The following is a 17334-nucleotide window of genomic DNA, read 5'->3' as shown; positions in this document are numbered from 1 at the left end:
TTGTTTTACATTGTGACATGAATTTCATGACATTATTCTCTCTCTCTCTCTCTGTCACACACACTAACTGTTATACTTTGGTTCATGTTAAAAGAAAGTATCTCTGCATACAAATTGGGGATAATAGAAAGTGTTTTATTATTGAAAAAATACTTAAAATTACATGAAAATAATGTTAGAATGCAAATAAGGGTATGAGTAGTGTTTTTGTTTTTATTATTTTTTTAAAAACAACTTTAATACTTTGGCCCATTAGAAATAGTAGAATTTTAATATAAAAAAAATACTTAAAATTAATGCAATAATTTTTTTAAATTATTATTACTGTTTTGTAATACCATTTTTAATACATTGGTCCATTTAAAAAAAAATAATTGTATATAAATTTGTAGAAAGTACTGTAATGGTCCTAAAAATAAGCTTCATTTTCTTTAAGCAAAATATATATTTTAAATTTTGATTTTGATTTAGGGTGAAATATTACCCAGAAGTTTGCCCCTATCCTCCTCTTTCCCTCTTGTCTGATGACATCAAAGGAGAGAGAGAGAGGACAGCTGTGTTTTTTAATGGAAGGCCCTCAGGTTAGGTGCTCTTTACTGCCTCAGCCAGATAAAAGAGCGGACTGATATGTCACCCTTGGTGGACTCTGTATTATGAGGAAAGGAAAGTGGGGGCCGTGTTGCAGCAAACAGCCTGCCATAAAACTTCAGAGTCACAATCACACCTTTAGACTCTTATTGACTAGTTTCCAGCTCTCTTCTGTACGGGAATATCCATCCGTTTTCCTCTAGAACAGATTTTATATAGCATTGCTTTTAGTCTGCCTCTTTTCCGAGTACTAAAAGACTGTACATAAACACATGTACATGAACACGTGTTGAGTGGATAGGACTCTTAATTCCTGGCCGCCGCTTTTCAATTTGCATTTGTTCGATTTGTAAACGCCGATTACATCATAATTTTGCCCATTGGCCAGATCCAATAAGCAGGATCATACTTTTATGTAATAAAGATAAGTTGAGGACACCGTTCAGCACACACACAATCGCTTACAAACAAAATGCACATGGAACAGTTAATATGCCCCATCAGTTTTCTTTTTTCTGAGTTGTCCATGTCTCTTCCTCTGGATATTGTGGCGTAGATGAATGTGAGTTGAGTGTGTGTGTCCATGTCATGTTCAAGTGTTTTTCATGATAAATGTGTCTGTTGAATATGATGAACTGCTGGAGAATTATTAACAGAGGTGCAGCCTCTTATGCTGTACACCACTGTATGTACACAGGTGTGTGTGTGTTTAAAGAAACGATGGTGAATTATGTCTTTTGCTGGAATCTAGAAATCTCGTGCTGCTTTTTCAGAACAAACACACAGGCTGAATCTCAATTCACATGCACATGTCCTGTAAAGTATGTGATATCAGCATTAGTTTGTCCCATATCATTCAATGCTGAAAGTATCTGAATGGTATACTATTTCCAGTGTATTTATAAATGATTTTTGGGCTAACATTGCCCACAACATAATTTAATAGTACCAGTAATTATTGATGAGGTATGTCATTAAATTCGGCAGGGACTTGATTTTATCCATCGGTTATTGTTTGAATTGTGAAAAGTGGGCGTTGCTTACCGGAGTGGAGGCAGATGTGAATGCGAGTTTGCAGTAGACACAAACACACACCCCTTCCTGTGCTGCTCGAGCCAGAGCCGGTTATCGGTGAAATTGAGCAGCAATCTCAACAATTTGATGATCAAACTGACAACATAAACACACAAGCATATCACGGTCTTTGCTTACGATGAGGCTGTAGCAGTTGAAAAATGAGTGTGTAAAAGATAACAATATTTTAATGTTTTGAATCACAATACACTGAATATAAAGGGGGAAAAAAAACACTTAATCGTGCTGTTCATCCCAAGATACCTGCATTAAAAAGTATGAATAAACTCCAGAGGCATCCGAAGCGTTGTATTCAGTAGTGATCACCTCAGCAATTCAGCCGTGAAATATCTCGAACACATCTGCGAATTTTTTTTAGGAAAACAGCCGAAAATACACCTTTTCATCTCTTTATTAGCTGCTTTGACTGCAAGTTTGTTGATATTCTTGAAGGGGCGGTGTTAAAACTGAGTACCACCTGTATACGTCAGCAGAGGTGAGTCAGTCATTTCACCAGAAGAGCAAGTCATGTTATTTTGATTAAAGATTAAAAGTTAAAAAAAACAACAGCTATAAAATAGCCAATATGCCATGGATGAATGGTTCATAATAAGACCAGTAACATGCATTAATAAAATAAATAGTGTCGATTTTGATTTCATGCCGACTTTAAAGTTGCATGTAAAAATTATTATTTTGTTATTGTATTTAAAGAAATTTTCATTGTACAATAAAAGTTAAGCTCAATCAAAAGCATGTATAATCACAATGTTGAATGGGACCAGTCTTTTAAGATAAATATGTATATTATTAGTTTCCTAACCTTACCATCCTCTCTCCCAGACATTGTTCATGAGAATCTGAAGATGGGTTCTGATGGAGAGAGCGATCAGGCCTCAGGGACGTCCTCTGATGAAATTCAGTCACCCACTGGTGTGTGTCTCCGCACCAGAACACACCGCCGCATATCCATGGAGGTAAGACAACTGTGTGTCCATAAATAAATCACCACCACAAACATGCCATATGCGCAGTTATTTTAAGGCAGCAAAAACCATGTGTGTGGATGTGTGGTACCCTGAAAGCTTCATATTGGGCTGTGATGTGTCACTACTAAAAGCTTTATTCTTAGCTTTGGGTAGGCGGAGGGATTCCGCTTTATTTTTTTATTTTTTTCAGTAGCTTTTTTCTCCTACATCCTGTTACTAGCTTCTTTCTTCCTCTGCATTGATTCTTTAATTAGACATCTTAAGAAATGTGGAGGTTTGTGGGCAATGGTATGCAGATGGTATAAAGCATCAGGGTTTGCTCCGTGACTAGATTTTAAGTTGATATCAAATGGCGACCCAACACAATACATAACATAACATGTATCTACTGCGGTCTGGATCGTTTTTCCTTTTACCTTGGGTAGTTTTGTTCATGGATTTGAGGATGATGACATTTCTGCAACCTGTCTACGTTGGAATCTGCCAACATTTTCTAGCATCAACCAAATGCCATTCACGTCACACTCTGCAGTCTTGCTACATAAAGCATTTAAAGCCTCTTATTCTGGGGTTTTAATTGCAAACCTCAGTCTGTTAAACTAGTTATTTGACCTTTTTGTTTCTCACTCTCTGTCTTTGATGTTCTTTTGCCCCCTGCTTCTTGAATGAGGTTACTGCAGCTACACTGACAAGGCACATACAGTTGAAGTCAGAAGTTTACATACACTTAGGTTGAAGTCATTAAAACTAATTTCTGAACCACTCCACAGATTTCATATTAGAAAACTATAGTTTTGGCAAGTCGTTTAGGACATCTACTTTGTGCATGACAAGAGTAATTTTTCCAGCAATTGTTTACAGACAGATTGTTTCACTTTTAAGTTCAAGTTAACTGTGCCTTTTAAGCAGCTTGGAAAATTCCAGAAGATGATGTCAAGCCTTTAGACAATTAGCCAGTTAGCTTCTGATAGGCTAATTGGAGTCAATTGGAGGTGTACTTGTGGATGTATTTTAAGGCCTACCTTCAAACTCAGTGCCTCTTTGCTTGACATCATGAAGAAATCAAAAGAAATCAGCCAAAAAAAATTGTTGACCTCCGCAAGTTTGGTTCATCCTTGGGAGCAATTTCCAAATGCATGAAGGTACCACTTTCATTTGTACAAACAATAGTACGCAAGTATAAACACCATGGGACTACGCAGCCATCATACCGCTCAGGAAGGAGATGCATTCTGTCTCCTAGAGATGAACGTAGTTTGGTGCAAAAAGTTCAAATCAATCCCAGAACAACAGCAAAGAATCTTGTGAAGATGCTGGAGGAAACAGGTAGACAAGTATCTGTATCCACAGTAAAAGGAGTCCTATATCAACATAACCTGAAAGGCTGCTCAAGAAGGAAGAAGCCACTGCTCCAAAACTGCCATAAAAAACCAGACTACAGTTTGCAAGTACACATGGGCACAAAGATCTTACGTTTTGTAGAAATGTCCTCTGGTCTGATTTAACTGTTTGGCCATAATGACCATCGTTATGTTTGAAGAAAAAAGCATGAGGCTTGCAAGCTGAAGAACACCATCCCAACCGTGAAGCATGGGGGTGGCAACATCATGTTGTGGGGGTGCTTTGCTGCAGGAGGGACTGGTGCATTTCACAAAATAAATTGCATCATGAGGAAGGAAAATTATGTGGATATATTTAAGCAACATCTCAAGACATCAGACAGGAAGTTAAAGCTTGGTCGCAAATGGGTCTTCCAAATGGACAATGACCCCAAGCATACCTCCAAAGTAGTGGCAAAATGGCTTAAGGACAACAAAGTCAAGGTATTGGAGTGTCCATCACAAAGCCCTGACCTCAATCCGATAGAAAATGTGTGGGCTGAACTGAAAAATCCTGTACAAGCAAGGAGGCTTACAAACCTGACTCAGTTACACCAGTTCTGTCTGGAGGAATGGGCCAAAATTCCAGCTGCTTATTGTGAGAAGCTTGTGGAACGCTACCCAAAATGTTTGACCCAAGTTAAACAATTTAAAGGAAATGCTACCATATACTACCAAAGTGTATGTAAACTTCTGACCCACTGGGAATGTGATGAAAGAAATAAAAGCTGAAATAAATCATTCTCTCTGCTATTATCCTGACATTTCACATTCTTAAAATAAAGTAGTGATCCTAACTGACCTAAGACAGGCAATGTTTTCTAAAACTGAGTTTAAATGTATTTGGCTATGGTCTATGTAAACTTCTGACTTCAACTGTAGTGTATTCATCTGTTCATCTTTCGTTCTATGTATTGCTCTGTCATTCTTTGTATCTTTCTATGTATAGTTCTATCGTTCTATGTATCGCTCTATCGTACTGTCGTTCTACAGGTGCATCTCAATAAATTAGAATGTCGTGGAAAAGTTCATTTATTTCAGTAATTCAACTCAAATTGTGAAACTCGTGTATTAAATAAATTCAGTGCACACAGACTGAAGTAGTTTAAGTCTTTGGTTCTTTTAATTGTGATGATTTTGGCTCACATTTAACAAAAACCCACCAATTCACTATCTTAAAAAATTAGAATATGGTGACATGCCAATCAGCTAATCAACTCAAAACACCTGCAAAGGTTTCCTGAGCCTTCAAAATGGTCTCTCAGTTTGGTTCACTAGGCTACACAATCATGGGGAAGACTGCTGATCTGACAGTTGTCCAGAAGACAATCAATGACACCCTTCACAAGGAGAGTAAGCCACAAACATTCATTGCCAAAGAAGCTGGCTGTTCACAGAGTGCTGTATCCAAGCATGTTAACAGAAAGTTGAGTGGAAGGAAAAAGTGTGGAAGAAAAAGATGCACAACCAACCGAGAGAACCGCAGCCTTATGAGGATTGGCAAGCAAAATCGATTCAAGAATTTGGGTGAACTTCACAAGGAATGGACTGAGGCTGGGGTCAAGGCATCAAGAGCCACCACACACAGACGTGTCAAGGAATTTGGCTACAGTTGTCGTATTCCTCTTGTTAAGCCACTCCTGAACCACAGACAACGTCAGAGGCGTCTTACCTGGGCTAAGGAGAAGAAGAACTGGACTGTTGCCCAGTGGTCCAAAGTCCTCTTTTCAGATGAGAGCAAGTTTTGTATTTCATTTGGAAACCAAGGTCCTAGAGTCTGGAGGAAGGGTGGAGAAGCTCATAGCCCAAGTTGCTTGAAGTCCAGTGTTAAGTTTCCACAGTCTGTGATGATTTGGGGTGCAATGACATCTGCTGGTGTTGGTCCATTGTGTTTTTTGAAAACCAAAGTCACTGCACCCGTTTACCAAGAAATTTTGGAGCACTTCATGCTTCCTTCTGCTGACCAGCTTTTTAAAGATGCTGATTTCATTTTCCAGCAGGATTTGGCACCTGCCCACACTGCCAAAAGCACCAAAAGTTGGTTAAATGACCATGGTGTTGGTGTGCTTGACTGGCCAGCAAACTCACCAGACCTGAACCCCATAGAGAATCTATGGGGTATTGTCAAGAGGAAAATGAGAAACAAGAGACCAAAAAATGCAGATGAGCTGAAGGCCACTGTCAAAGAAACCTGGGCTTCCATACCACCTCAGCAGTGCCACAAACTGATCACCTCCATGCCACGCCGAATTGAGGCAGTAATTAAAGCAAAAGGAGCCCCTACCAAGTATTGAGTACATTTACAGTAAATGAACATACTTTCCAGAAGGCCAACAATTCACTAAAAATGTTTTTTTTATTGGTCTTATGATGTATTCTAATTTTTTGAGATAGTGAATTGGTGGGTTTTTGTTAAATGTGAGCCAAAATCATCACAATTAAAAGAACCAAAGACTTAAACTACTTCAGTCTGTGTGCATTGGATTTATTTAATACACGAGTTTCACAATTTGAGTTGAATTACTGAAATAAATGAACTTTTCCACGACATTCTAATTTATTGAGATGCACCTGTATGTATTGCTCTAACGTTCTATGTATCTATCTATTGTTCTGTCATTCTGTGTATCTATCTATCTGTCCATCTGTCTGATTTTGGAAGAAATATTACATTTGGAAAATAATAGGCCAAATATAAAGTGCATTAAAATAATTGTGATATTGACAATTTTGTTTAATGTTATATCGCTAACTAAATGAATAAATACAGGAATATCATAAATATTGTATATATTGTTCTGCACTAGTTCACAGATTCCATATAAATATCAAAATATTGGTGTTTTCTCTCTTGACAAGCCATTATACTCCAGGCATACCTTTTGGGCAGTCGGATGTTTGTAAGATATATTTTTGTGCTATTTGATACAGTTTTTATGCATTCACTGCTTTCAATTTGTTTTCTACACAGATTTTTACACGCATACACATGGTACAGATACACAAGTACTGGACCGATGTGCTGCCCAAAAAGAGAAGTTCATGGTTTATTTTGTGTGTGTGTGGAGTAGAAAGAAAGAGAGAGAGAGAGAGAGAGAGAGAGAGAAGAGATGTAAATGGAAGACATTCAGAGCGTGATGGAGGGCTATTTATGGAAGCTTTGGGTTGAGAAAGTGTTTATGCAGTTACGCTCTCTTATTTAACACACACACTTCTTTTAAATTAGACACACATGCTAAATGAAATTAGTCACCAAGCATCAATTATTAATTAGATTTCTGCTTTGATAAAATTGCACTTATTTTGTCTCTTGTGACTGACTTGTTTGTGTGTATGTGTCTGATTTCTCAGGACCTGAATAAACGCCTGTCTTTGCCTGCTGATATTAGGATTCCTGATGGTTACCTGGAAAAGCTTCAGTTGAGCAGCCCACCGTTTGACCAACCCCTCAGCCGACGATCACGCAGAGCCTCGCTGGTGAGTGTATGTGTGAGAGTTTAGAGAGAGGAGTGAGTGTTTGTTTACTTGTATAAACTCTCAGGTCATCTTTAAGGATGTCTTTATTAAGATGGAACTACATTGGGGTTTAAAATGCAATGTACCTCCAATGGCGGCCTACAAAAACATGTTTTTGTGCAGTTCTTTCCTCTAAATTACATTCTCTATTACATAAACATGACACATCTGCTCGTTATAATTAAGTCATCGCTATATCTCATGTTTTGGAATATGCTGTGCGTTTCTTTGTTTGTGCATATCAGGAGAAGAGCATAATGGGACATCTACCTAGCAACCACACTGCATAGCAACACAGCATGTAATTCACGTTGCTCTGTCCACCATAACAAGATTCTAATTTGACATGAATGGCCGTGAGATCATTTTGTTCAAGGTTAATAAATCCTAGCTGGAGGTTGAATAAGGTTCATGTAAACTATTCCCTCTGCCAGGGTTAAAACTATTACAGGACTGGGTGGTTTTTAATGTTAAGAAAGCTAAATGTAAATAGAACAAGTGCTATTTAAAACACAGTGTGGTATAGATCCATTTAAAGAAATAGTTTACCTAAAAATGAAATGTTTGCTGTCATTTACTCACCCTTATGCTTTTTTTAAAAAACATGTATGACAATTTATTTAGGCAGAATGTTTATGCTGTGCTTTTTTTGTACAATTAAAGTATACAGTGACTAAGGGCTGTCGTGCTCAAAAAAGCACCATAAAAGTTGTGAGGGTAAGTAAATGATGAATTTTCTTTTGGGTGTGAACTATTCCTTCAAGTTCGACAGAGTAAATGATTGTTATGTTGGTTCAAGTATATATTTTGATCTGCTACTGGTAATGAGTGCGCATTGCAAAGCAAGCTTTTCTTCTCAAACACACCATGGACTTATGCAGTTACCCTGACCATGAATGAGAAACCCAGTGTCACTACGTACATTGTGTCGTACTCTCAGTGGAGCACAAAGACACATACCATGTTCTTTGTCTGAAGGTTGCGTACACGGGGGTTTTGCATGTGAAAAGACCCCTGCTTTAGTGTCTGGGTCTTCTTGGAATACATTGTTCTTAGCTGTCATCTGTCTATGTCGTCCCCCCTCCAGCCCTTGTGTGTGTTTATAAGAGAGAGAGAGAGAGAGAGAGAGAGAACGTGTTTCTACTTAAATTAAGATTTTAGTGCCCCCTGGTGCACATATGTGTGTGTATAATTTGTGTGATTGTGATTAATGGCTTTGTCTGAAAAATTATTTTGGCTACAAATATCATAGACAGTGAGCAACACTCTAAACACGTGTTTCTAACTGATAAGGTCTGTTGAACACATGCAGGCCTGTTCAGCATTAACCAGATTGCATTAATGAGACTCTCTCTCTCTCTCTCTCTCTCTCTCTCTCTCTGTTTACAGTCAGAAATCGGGTTTGGGAAACTGGAGACCTACATCAAACTGGACAAGTTGGGAGAGGTGAGTCTGTAAAAGATCTGAAGTTTCGTTCAGATGACATACTATGTACTATTTTGTTTGCAATAGTAGTATGCAAGTTTTTTTCATCATCAAATTTGTCAAAATGTGCAAAGTGCAGTACAGAGCACACTGCATGAGATAATGTTTCCCACTGTGTAATGCAATTAAATCGACCTTCCATTTCCATTTTTGTCAATTGAACTGGAAATTATATAAACAGCTAGTTTTAAGATGTCTTTCTTGACATAATCAGACTGTCAAAACATAGGTGACGAATTAAAAATGCAATAAAGTCATCTGACAAAAGTGTAAAGTTTGAAATGTTTACTAACTGTTTGTAAGAATGCAATATATACTGCACATAGTGCAGTAAGTAATATGCAAGTAGCCCAAATCTCACCATGCATCTTGTTGCGCTTAAAGGAATATTCTGGGTTCAAAACAAGTTAAGCTCAATCAACAGCATTTGTGGCATAATAGTGATTACCACAAAAATTAAGTTTGGCTTGCCACTTGTTTTCTTAAAAAAACAAAGAAACATCTGGGTTACATTGAGGCACTTACAATGGAATTTCTAAGTGCCTCAATGGAATTTGTAAAAATTTTTGAACGTTAAAATACTCACTTTTTCAAAAGTATATCCACAAGATATAAACAACATGCATGTAAACATAATTTTAGTGTGATAAAATGACTTAACCTTTTCGTGTGAAGTTATAACCAATTTAACAACTTTGTTGCCATGACGATGTGGTCAACAAACCCTAAAAATGACGATTGAAACAACTTGACAGCTCAAATAATACATGAGTTTTAACAGAATAATTATGCTTCATTGATTTTTCTTTTTTTAAAGAAAGGAGGGACAGGTCAAAATTAATTTTTGTGGTAATCAACATTATGCCACAAATGCTGTCGAAAGAGCTTAACTTGTATTGAGCCCAAAATATTCCTTTAATCTGAAATAATTAAACCCTTTCTGTCAAAGATGGACGTAAAAACACTTTGCATTCATTAAAGGTATAGTTTACCCAAAAATGAATAGAGAAAAACTCTCTCAGCATTTACTCACCCTCATGCCATTCCAGATGTGAATGAATGTCTGTCTTCTGCGAACACAAATAAAGATTTTTAGAAGACTATTTCAGCTCTGTAGATCCATACAATGCAAGTGAATGGTGACCAGACTCCAGTGGTTTAATCCATGTCTTCAGAAGCAATATGATAGGTGTGGGCGAGAAACAGAACAAAATTAAGTCAATTTTTTTTACTATAAATCCACTTTCACTTTTACTTCTATATTCTTCTTCTTTTGTTTTTTGGTGATTCGCATTTGCCACCTTCTGGTCGGGATTGTCAAATGCGGAGATTTATAGTAAAAAAGGAATTAAATTGATCTGTTTCTCACCCAGACCTATCATATCACTTCTGAAGACATGGATTAAACCTCTGGAGTCCTATGGATTACTTTCATGCTGCGTTTGTGCTTTTTGGTGCTTCACAGTTCTGGCCACTATTCCGTTGCATTGTATGGATCGACAGAGCTGAGATATTCTAAAAATCTTCACTTGTGTTCTGCAGAAGAAAGTAAATGATGAGAGAATTTTCATTTTTGGGTGAACTGTTCCTTTAAAATCTACAGTAACTGTTCTCATAATTGTATTGTAGGGGACGTATGCCACCGTCTTCAAGGGGCGGAGCAAACTGACTGACAACCTCGTAGCTCTGAAAGAAATCAGATTGGAGCACGAGGAGGGAGCGCCATGCACGGCTATTAGAGAGGGTAAGGGGTAAACTTTTTATCTCCATCTCTTTTTCATGCCCCTCTGGATTCTAACATAATAATGTTGATACTGCCCTGATCAACCAGTGAGTTTACACATGAGTGATTTTCTTGGTCTCTTCCTCGCACTCTCTCTTTTAGTATCATTACTGAAGGATTTAAAGCACGCCAACATCGTCACGCTTCATGACATCGTCCACACGGACAAATCCCTAACTCTCGTTTTTGAGTACCTGGTGAGAGAACTTCCCCTTTCTTGGTTTGTGCCACCCTGTTGCTTTTATTTCTTCTTTGCATTTATTCATTCATTTTTCTATGTCTTCCCGCAGGATAAAGATCTGAAGCAGTACATGGATGACTGTGGGAACATCATGAGTATGCACAATGTTAAGGTAAGTACAATATCTGTGTATAATATGTTGGTTGCTGGTTGTTGGTTAAGCAATTTATTTGACACAAAACCACATAACTACATAAGAACAACAGTTCAGACAGCATAAACCTTTGGTTTGTTGCACTGCCATGCAAAAAGAAACATTGTATTTCTGGTTTTGTAACCTGAAGTTCATGTGTGGTTGTAGATTTTCCTGTTCCAGATCTTGCGAGGGCTGGCGTACTGCCACGGACGGAAGGTTTTGCACAGGGACCTGAAACCACAGAACCTGCTCATCAACGAGAGAGGAGAACTCAAACTGGCTGATTTTGGTACGCATGATGTCCAAGAAAATAATGTACAGTCAGCGGGGTCATAATTGCAATACTGTGACAGGTCAATCCGCACTGTACATTATTCCTTACAAAGTGCTTTAAATATTTACTGATTTGTTAGATACTTTGTTGATGCACTGTAGTTGGTTAAAATATTTTTATAATACTGCTCTCCTTCCAACGGTATGTGTTTTTAGGTCTGGCGCGAGCCAAGTCTGTCCCCACTAAGACGTACTCTAACGAAGTGGTGACCTTATGGTACAGACCTCCTGATGTACTCCTGGGTTCCTCAGAGTACTCCACACAGATTGACATGTGGTGAGTAACGTGCATTGCAGTAGGGGTCATTCAAGATTCATCATTTAGATTCATTTAGATTCAACTCTCTCCCTTATGATATGTCTGCAGATAATTTCTCTATTTCTTACCCTCTCTTCCTCTCTTTCAGGGGTGTTGGATGTATATTTTATGAAATGGCTGCAGGTCGGCCGCTGTTCCCCGGATCCACCGTTGAAGACGAGCTGCATCTAATCTTCAGATTACTGGGTAAGCAGAGACTATCTTACTCATGACCAGCCCTCAAACTAAATGATTCAGTTCAGAGCCTGCGTGATGAAGTACACTTTCACTCCAGACATTACGACACTCAACGCACAAACTTTCTTGCAACAGTCTACAGACTCAGAAGTTCTTCTCACCTTCTTCAAAAATAAACAGCAGTCATCTGAGTTGTGCCATGCTTGTTAACCACACACACACACACACACACACACACACACACACACAGACAGAGCAGGCTTTTGCATGGAAACTTTGAGATCACATGGTAGGTTACTGCAGTTCAGCTGAAATCCTGTCAGGGTGACTCTCACCTGATGTGTTCCACTGCTCATCCTTTCTATGGAAAGTTTTTAAATTAATGTTGCATTTTCCCACAAGGTCTTTTACTATAGTCAAATATACAAATAAATTGAAGGAATAAACACATTTTAAGTAATTTTTTTAAGTCCTTCCAACAGTAATCAACAATCTGAATTTGTAGGGAACCAAAAAACATAAATGGAACCAAAAAAACGTAAATCAATGATCAAATCGGTGTCAGCCAATACTATTTTTTTTTATTTAGCTGCAGTTGTCAGATATTGAATGCAGATCAGGGCTTTTTCCCTAATACAAACGGTACACGCCTTTTCTATGCTAATCTACAGTTATAAACTGAAGCACTGAAGCATATAAAACCCTCAATTACACGCTTCTTGGAGCAAAGTGTGAAAACGTAACCAAAAAAAACCCATCAGAAAAAAACAGTGTGGATTTCTAATATCGGTCATTATAATAGTTGTTGGCATTAACATAGGAATAAATAACAGCTATTGGTCAACATTTCTATATTGGTGCATCACAAGTAATTTGGTAAAATACAACTGAAAATAAACAGTACTCTTTGCATAAAACTGTGAAAGTACAGGAATTTAGTAGATAAACACTTGTTTTTTATTCTTTAGTGAACACCTACAATGTCTTGCATTGTTTTAAAGAGTGTTTAGAGCTGTTAACAGTTTAGAAAGGTTTAAATCTGTTTCACAAAAGGTGCTAAAATGTTGATGGGGTGTTGATGGGTGTGAAAGTGTTTTATGTTTGTTCATAAAACAGGTACGCCTACAGAGGACAACTGGCCTGATATCTCATCCATCGAAGAGTTCAAATCCTACAACTTCCCCAAATATAAGCCTCAGCCCTTCATCAATCACGCACCCAGGTACCTTTAATGTGTGTGTGTTTGTGAACAGGCAGGACATTGCCTTTTCATAGCATGTCATGTAACGTAATTGTTATTAGTTTGTGTATTCAGTGAATTTGCCGTTACCTTCATGTGCTTGTCTTGCCACACAGAGCAAATGACCATGACCTCAAGTGTATGTGTGCATGCCGTTGCTGACGTGGGAAAGTTTGTTTTTGTCCTGGTGTATGTTATAATCCTGTGTGTGTGTGTGTGCCAGGAAAGCAGGATATCCTGTGGAATTTCAGAGGCAGTTGGTTTCCTTCCTTTCGTTTGCCAGTCTAATTTGTCAACCTGCCGATGGTCACATCTCTTTCTCTTTCTGTCCCTCCCTACAGGTTGGATACAGAAGGAATAGAGCTGTTGTTGTCCTTTTTAAGGGTAAGAATCCACACAATATGGATTGCATTGAAATATTCTGCACACTTACAGAAACAATTAACTGATTTTATTAAAAAACATTAAACATCAAACTTAATCAGTCTCATTATCAATCTGACAGCACCTTCCTTCTTTTTTTAACTTTTATTTCCTGTAGTATGAGTCCAAGAAGAGAATCTCTGCAGATGAATCGATGAAACACTCCTACTTCAAGAGTCTGGGCATGCGTGTGCACACACTGCCAGAAAGTGAGTGCCACCATACACAACTACCAGTTGATGGATACATGGAAAAGCTGCATGATCACCTCCACACACACATATGTACTCATGTTCTTATAATGTGTTGTGATTCTGCAGACATATCCATATTTACACTGAAGGAAGTACAGCTTCAGAGGGACCCTGGTTACCGGAACTCCTCGTACCCAGAGACAGGTATGCATATGGGCTTATATACAATTGTGTAAGTGGTCTTTGTACATATTTAAATGCTTTTTTAGACTTTCTCCACAAAGAATGCATTCGACATTCATGGGTTTTTCAGTGGCCGATGCCAAATGTAATATCTATGCATGATACCATTTGTATCAGTAGATTTTGGAACTGACACTAGAGGGAGCTAACACTTCTGTTAATCGTCTGAAGGAACATGGTTGGTGATAGACTGATTAATCAGCTAATATTTGGCCAGATAATCACTATTGACCATTGATTAACATTGTTATCTTCCCATTGTGTCAGGTCCAAAATGCAAAGACAATCTTGTCAATGGATAGTGCACATTTTTTGTTTTTGTTTTTTGTTGATGTTTTTTTTTTGCAAATATTATGTATTCAATTTATTTGAGCATTTTTGTGTCTCATTTGGTGTCATTATGTTAAATTTACATATCAGTATTATATCTGCCATTGCAAAGCCGATATTGGTTTACCACTAGACATGCCTCTTGGTTGATGCCGATCATATCAAAATGCCAAGTACCAGATGATTAATCGGCCTCAGCAATATATCAGTTGACCTCTAGTGTGCAATAGATTGACAGAAGTATATTTCAAAATGCTGAATATCATCCAATTTATTGATCCGGCCAATATATTGGTTTTTGTCCTCTATTGTGTAATCATTTTATAGACATTATAATCTACATATGTAAAGCAGTTTTAACTGCAACTATGTACATTGTCTAATAGTCCAGAAATGGGTGACACTTAAATGGAGGTGTGTATATAGAGCACATTTCTCATGTCTGTGTAAATGTAATTTTTTATTTTTTTTCTCCCCTTTTTCTCCCCAATTTGGCATGCCCAATTCCCAATGCGCTCTAAGTCCTCGTGGTGACGTAGTGACTCAATCCGTATGACGGAGGACGAATCTCAGTTGCCTCCGCGTCTGAGACCGTCAATCCGCACATCTTATCATGTGGCTTGTTGAGCGCATTACCGCGGAGACCTAGCACGTGTGGAGGCTTCGCGCTATTCTCCGCGGCAACCACGCACAACTCACCACGTGCCCCACCGAGAGCGAACCACACTATAGTGACCACGAGGAGGTTACCCCATGTGACTCTACCTTCCCTAGCAACCGGGCCAATTTGGTTGCTTAGGAGACCTGGCTGGAGTCACTCAGCACGCCCTGGATTCGAACTCGCGACTCCAGGGGTGATAGTCAGCGTCAATACTTGCTGAGCTACCCAGGCCCCCGTTTTTTTTTTTTTTGTTTTTTTTTTTTTACTGTCGTTTTTTGTTTTTGGCATTGGTTTGTAACTCTGTACATCTTTCTCACCTCTCCTTTTCTTTCTCTCCTCACAGGAAACGGCAAGAACAGAAGGCAGAGCATGCTGTTTTAAGATGCGTTCCCTCGCACACTTGCCCTTCGCGAACACACCCCCTCACACAAACACACAAGCACACATACTTAACGGATCAGGTTGATGGCTCTTAATCCGTGAATGTGTTGTAGAGGCTAACTGACTAGCCCCCCTCTCACTCTCCGAGAGACGGTGTTTTTGTGTGCATGCGTGATAAAGGGATTGGTGGAACCTACTGTCTGTCTCACCCCAATGACCCGCCTCCAGCATGCAGCCTTGAGCCAGAACGGCCAAATGCCCTTTGTCTGGACGCCCTGCCCCTTCCCAAGTGTGATGATTAGGGTGTGCGAGCGCGTGTGAACGTGTAAATATTTATTGACTGGGGGGTTGTTTTGCTGCTAATTGACTACTGTCTTCATAACTTCCTCACTCTTGGGCGACCCTAAGTGGTTGCCATGGACACATCAGTCCCATGTCGATAATTATTATTATTTTTTTTAAATAAGTGATTATAATTCCGTTGAAATGTTCATATCACAACTGTTGTTAGTTGTTGTTTTGATTTTACAGAGATGGAATGCCTATACGTGTGTGTTAAATTTAATTTTGTTTTTCTGGCATAGCGATTTCGCTCTAAGAAAAAGAAAGAGCGACAGAAACATTCAAAAATGCTCCCTTCCAAGATATTCATTCCAAACCTCAAATTTTAATGTACCATTTCAAAAGAAACCAACACTTCCTTCATTGCCTTGCTCTGATGTGGGAATGTGCTTTATCTGTAAGGACAATGCCACACCGACAGCTTTGGGCCTGCTGAGCTCAGGTGACCACCTCAAACAGGTTGGATTCGGAAATCTCCAACTTCATCAAGAAGATTGTTAGTCGGATGAATCTGTGACTGTTTTGAGTTTATGGTCTTGCTACAGCACATCCGGTTGATGTGACGGAAGGGACGGTAGAAAACAAACACTGGAGCAGCGGGAACCATGTGACCTCACCAGTCTGACTGAGAACCGGACCATCTTTTCTTAAAGGGATAGTTGACCTAAAAATCAAAAACATTATGTCATGATTTACTAACCTTCATGTTGTTCCCAAACCCCTAAAACATTCTTTCATGGAATTTCAAAGAAAGATTAGAGATGTTACACAAAATGTTAGCCTCAGTCACTTTCACTATATGGGAAAAAAGATGTAATGGAAGCGAATGCTGACCGAGGCGAACATTTTGCCTAACATCTAATTTTGTGTTCCACAGAATAAAGAAATTCATATAGGTTTTGAACGATATGAGGGTGAGTTTTGGATAAACTATACCTTTAGCTTCCCTCTTTTTCCTTTCAGTCTTTAAGTCCTGATTGAACTTCCTGCCTGATCTGAAGTGCTTGTATGCCAGCTTTTTTTTTAATTTCTTTATCTTTTGACAGTTTGCTTTCCTAATGCATCATCACAAATTACCTTTTCCTATTAATTGAACTCCTCTGTAGCTTCAGAGTGTGAATGTGTTTATAATTCTTGTAAGAGAGAGAGAAAGAGAGAGAGAGTGTGAATATGGAAACCAGTAACTGTACAGAGCCACATTGCTCCATGCTAGGGATGGCTGTGAAGAAGAGCTAGTTTCATTAACAGTATTAAGAGATTTTTTTGCAATGTTACATATTGTCCCTTCTGTGAATAATGGTATCTTAATGTGGCATGTTGGAGTCCGACTGTCCCACATTTGTGCTCGATTTTATTCAGAAGAGGAAAAAAAGATATTGAGTGTATGAAAAGAAAAGTAACAAAAAAGTTTTTGAACATTTTGACAGCTGCATTGGACCAATGTTTCTTTCCCCCCAGCATTTATATACATGAAGAACGCAGAAGATATCAAGCAAGTTT

The 17334-nt window shown here is 38.5% G+C and overlaps 1 protein-coding gene across 1 annotated transcript in view; it reads left to right on the top strand.

Moving 5' to 3' along the window:
- The window catches only part of LOC127436658 (cyclin-dependent kinase 17-like), a 31974-nt gene extending 15421 nt beyond the window's left edge, over positions 1–16553 (top strand). Inside the window, exons 3-16 of the mRNA XM_051690938.1 lie at positions 2506–2639; positions 7382–7507; positions 8936–8992; positions 10661–10775; positions 10917–11011; positions 11105–11167; positions 11357–11480; positions 11681–11801; positions 11932–12029; positions 13137–13242; positions 13602–13644; positions 13802–13892; positions 14004–14081; positions 15455–16553. Coding sequence (XP_051546898.1) covers positions 2506–2639; positions 7382–7507; positions 8936–8992; positions 10661–10775; positions 10917–11011; positions 11105–11167; positions 11357–11480; positions 11681–11801; positions 11932–12029; positions 13137–13242; positions 13602–13644; positions 13802–13892; positions 14004–14081; positions 15455–15492 — 1289 coding nt within the window. The 3' untranslated portion in view covers positions 15493–16553. The remainder of the gene's footprint in view (positions 1–2505; positions 2640–7381; positions 7508–8935; positions 8993–10660; positions 10776–10916; positions 11012–11104; positions 11168–11356; positions 11481–11680; positions 11802–11931; positions 12030–13136; positions 13243–13601; positions 13645–13801; positions 13893–14003; positions 14082–15454) is intronic.
- The last annotated feature ends 781 nt before the right edge of the window (positions 16554–17334 follow it).

Source organism: Myxocyprinus asiaticus, chromosome 47 (assembly GCF_019703515.2).
Source record: "Myxocyprinus asiaticus isolate MX2 ecotype Aquarium Trade chromosome 47, UBuf_Myxa_2, whole genome shotgun sequence".
Classification (NCBI taxonomy): Eukaryota; Metazoa; Chordata; class Actinopteri; order Cypriniformes; family Catostomidae; genus Myxocyprinus; species Myxocyprinus asiaticus.
The sequence above is the reverse complement of the archived record's forward strand: the minus strand, read 5'-3'. Positions and strand labels throughout refer to the sequence as shown.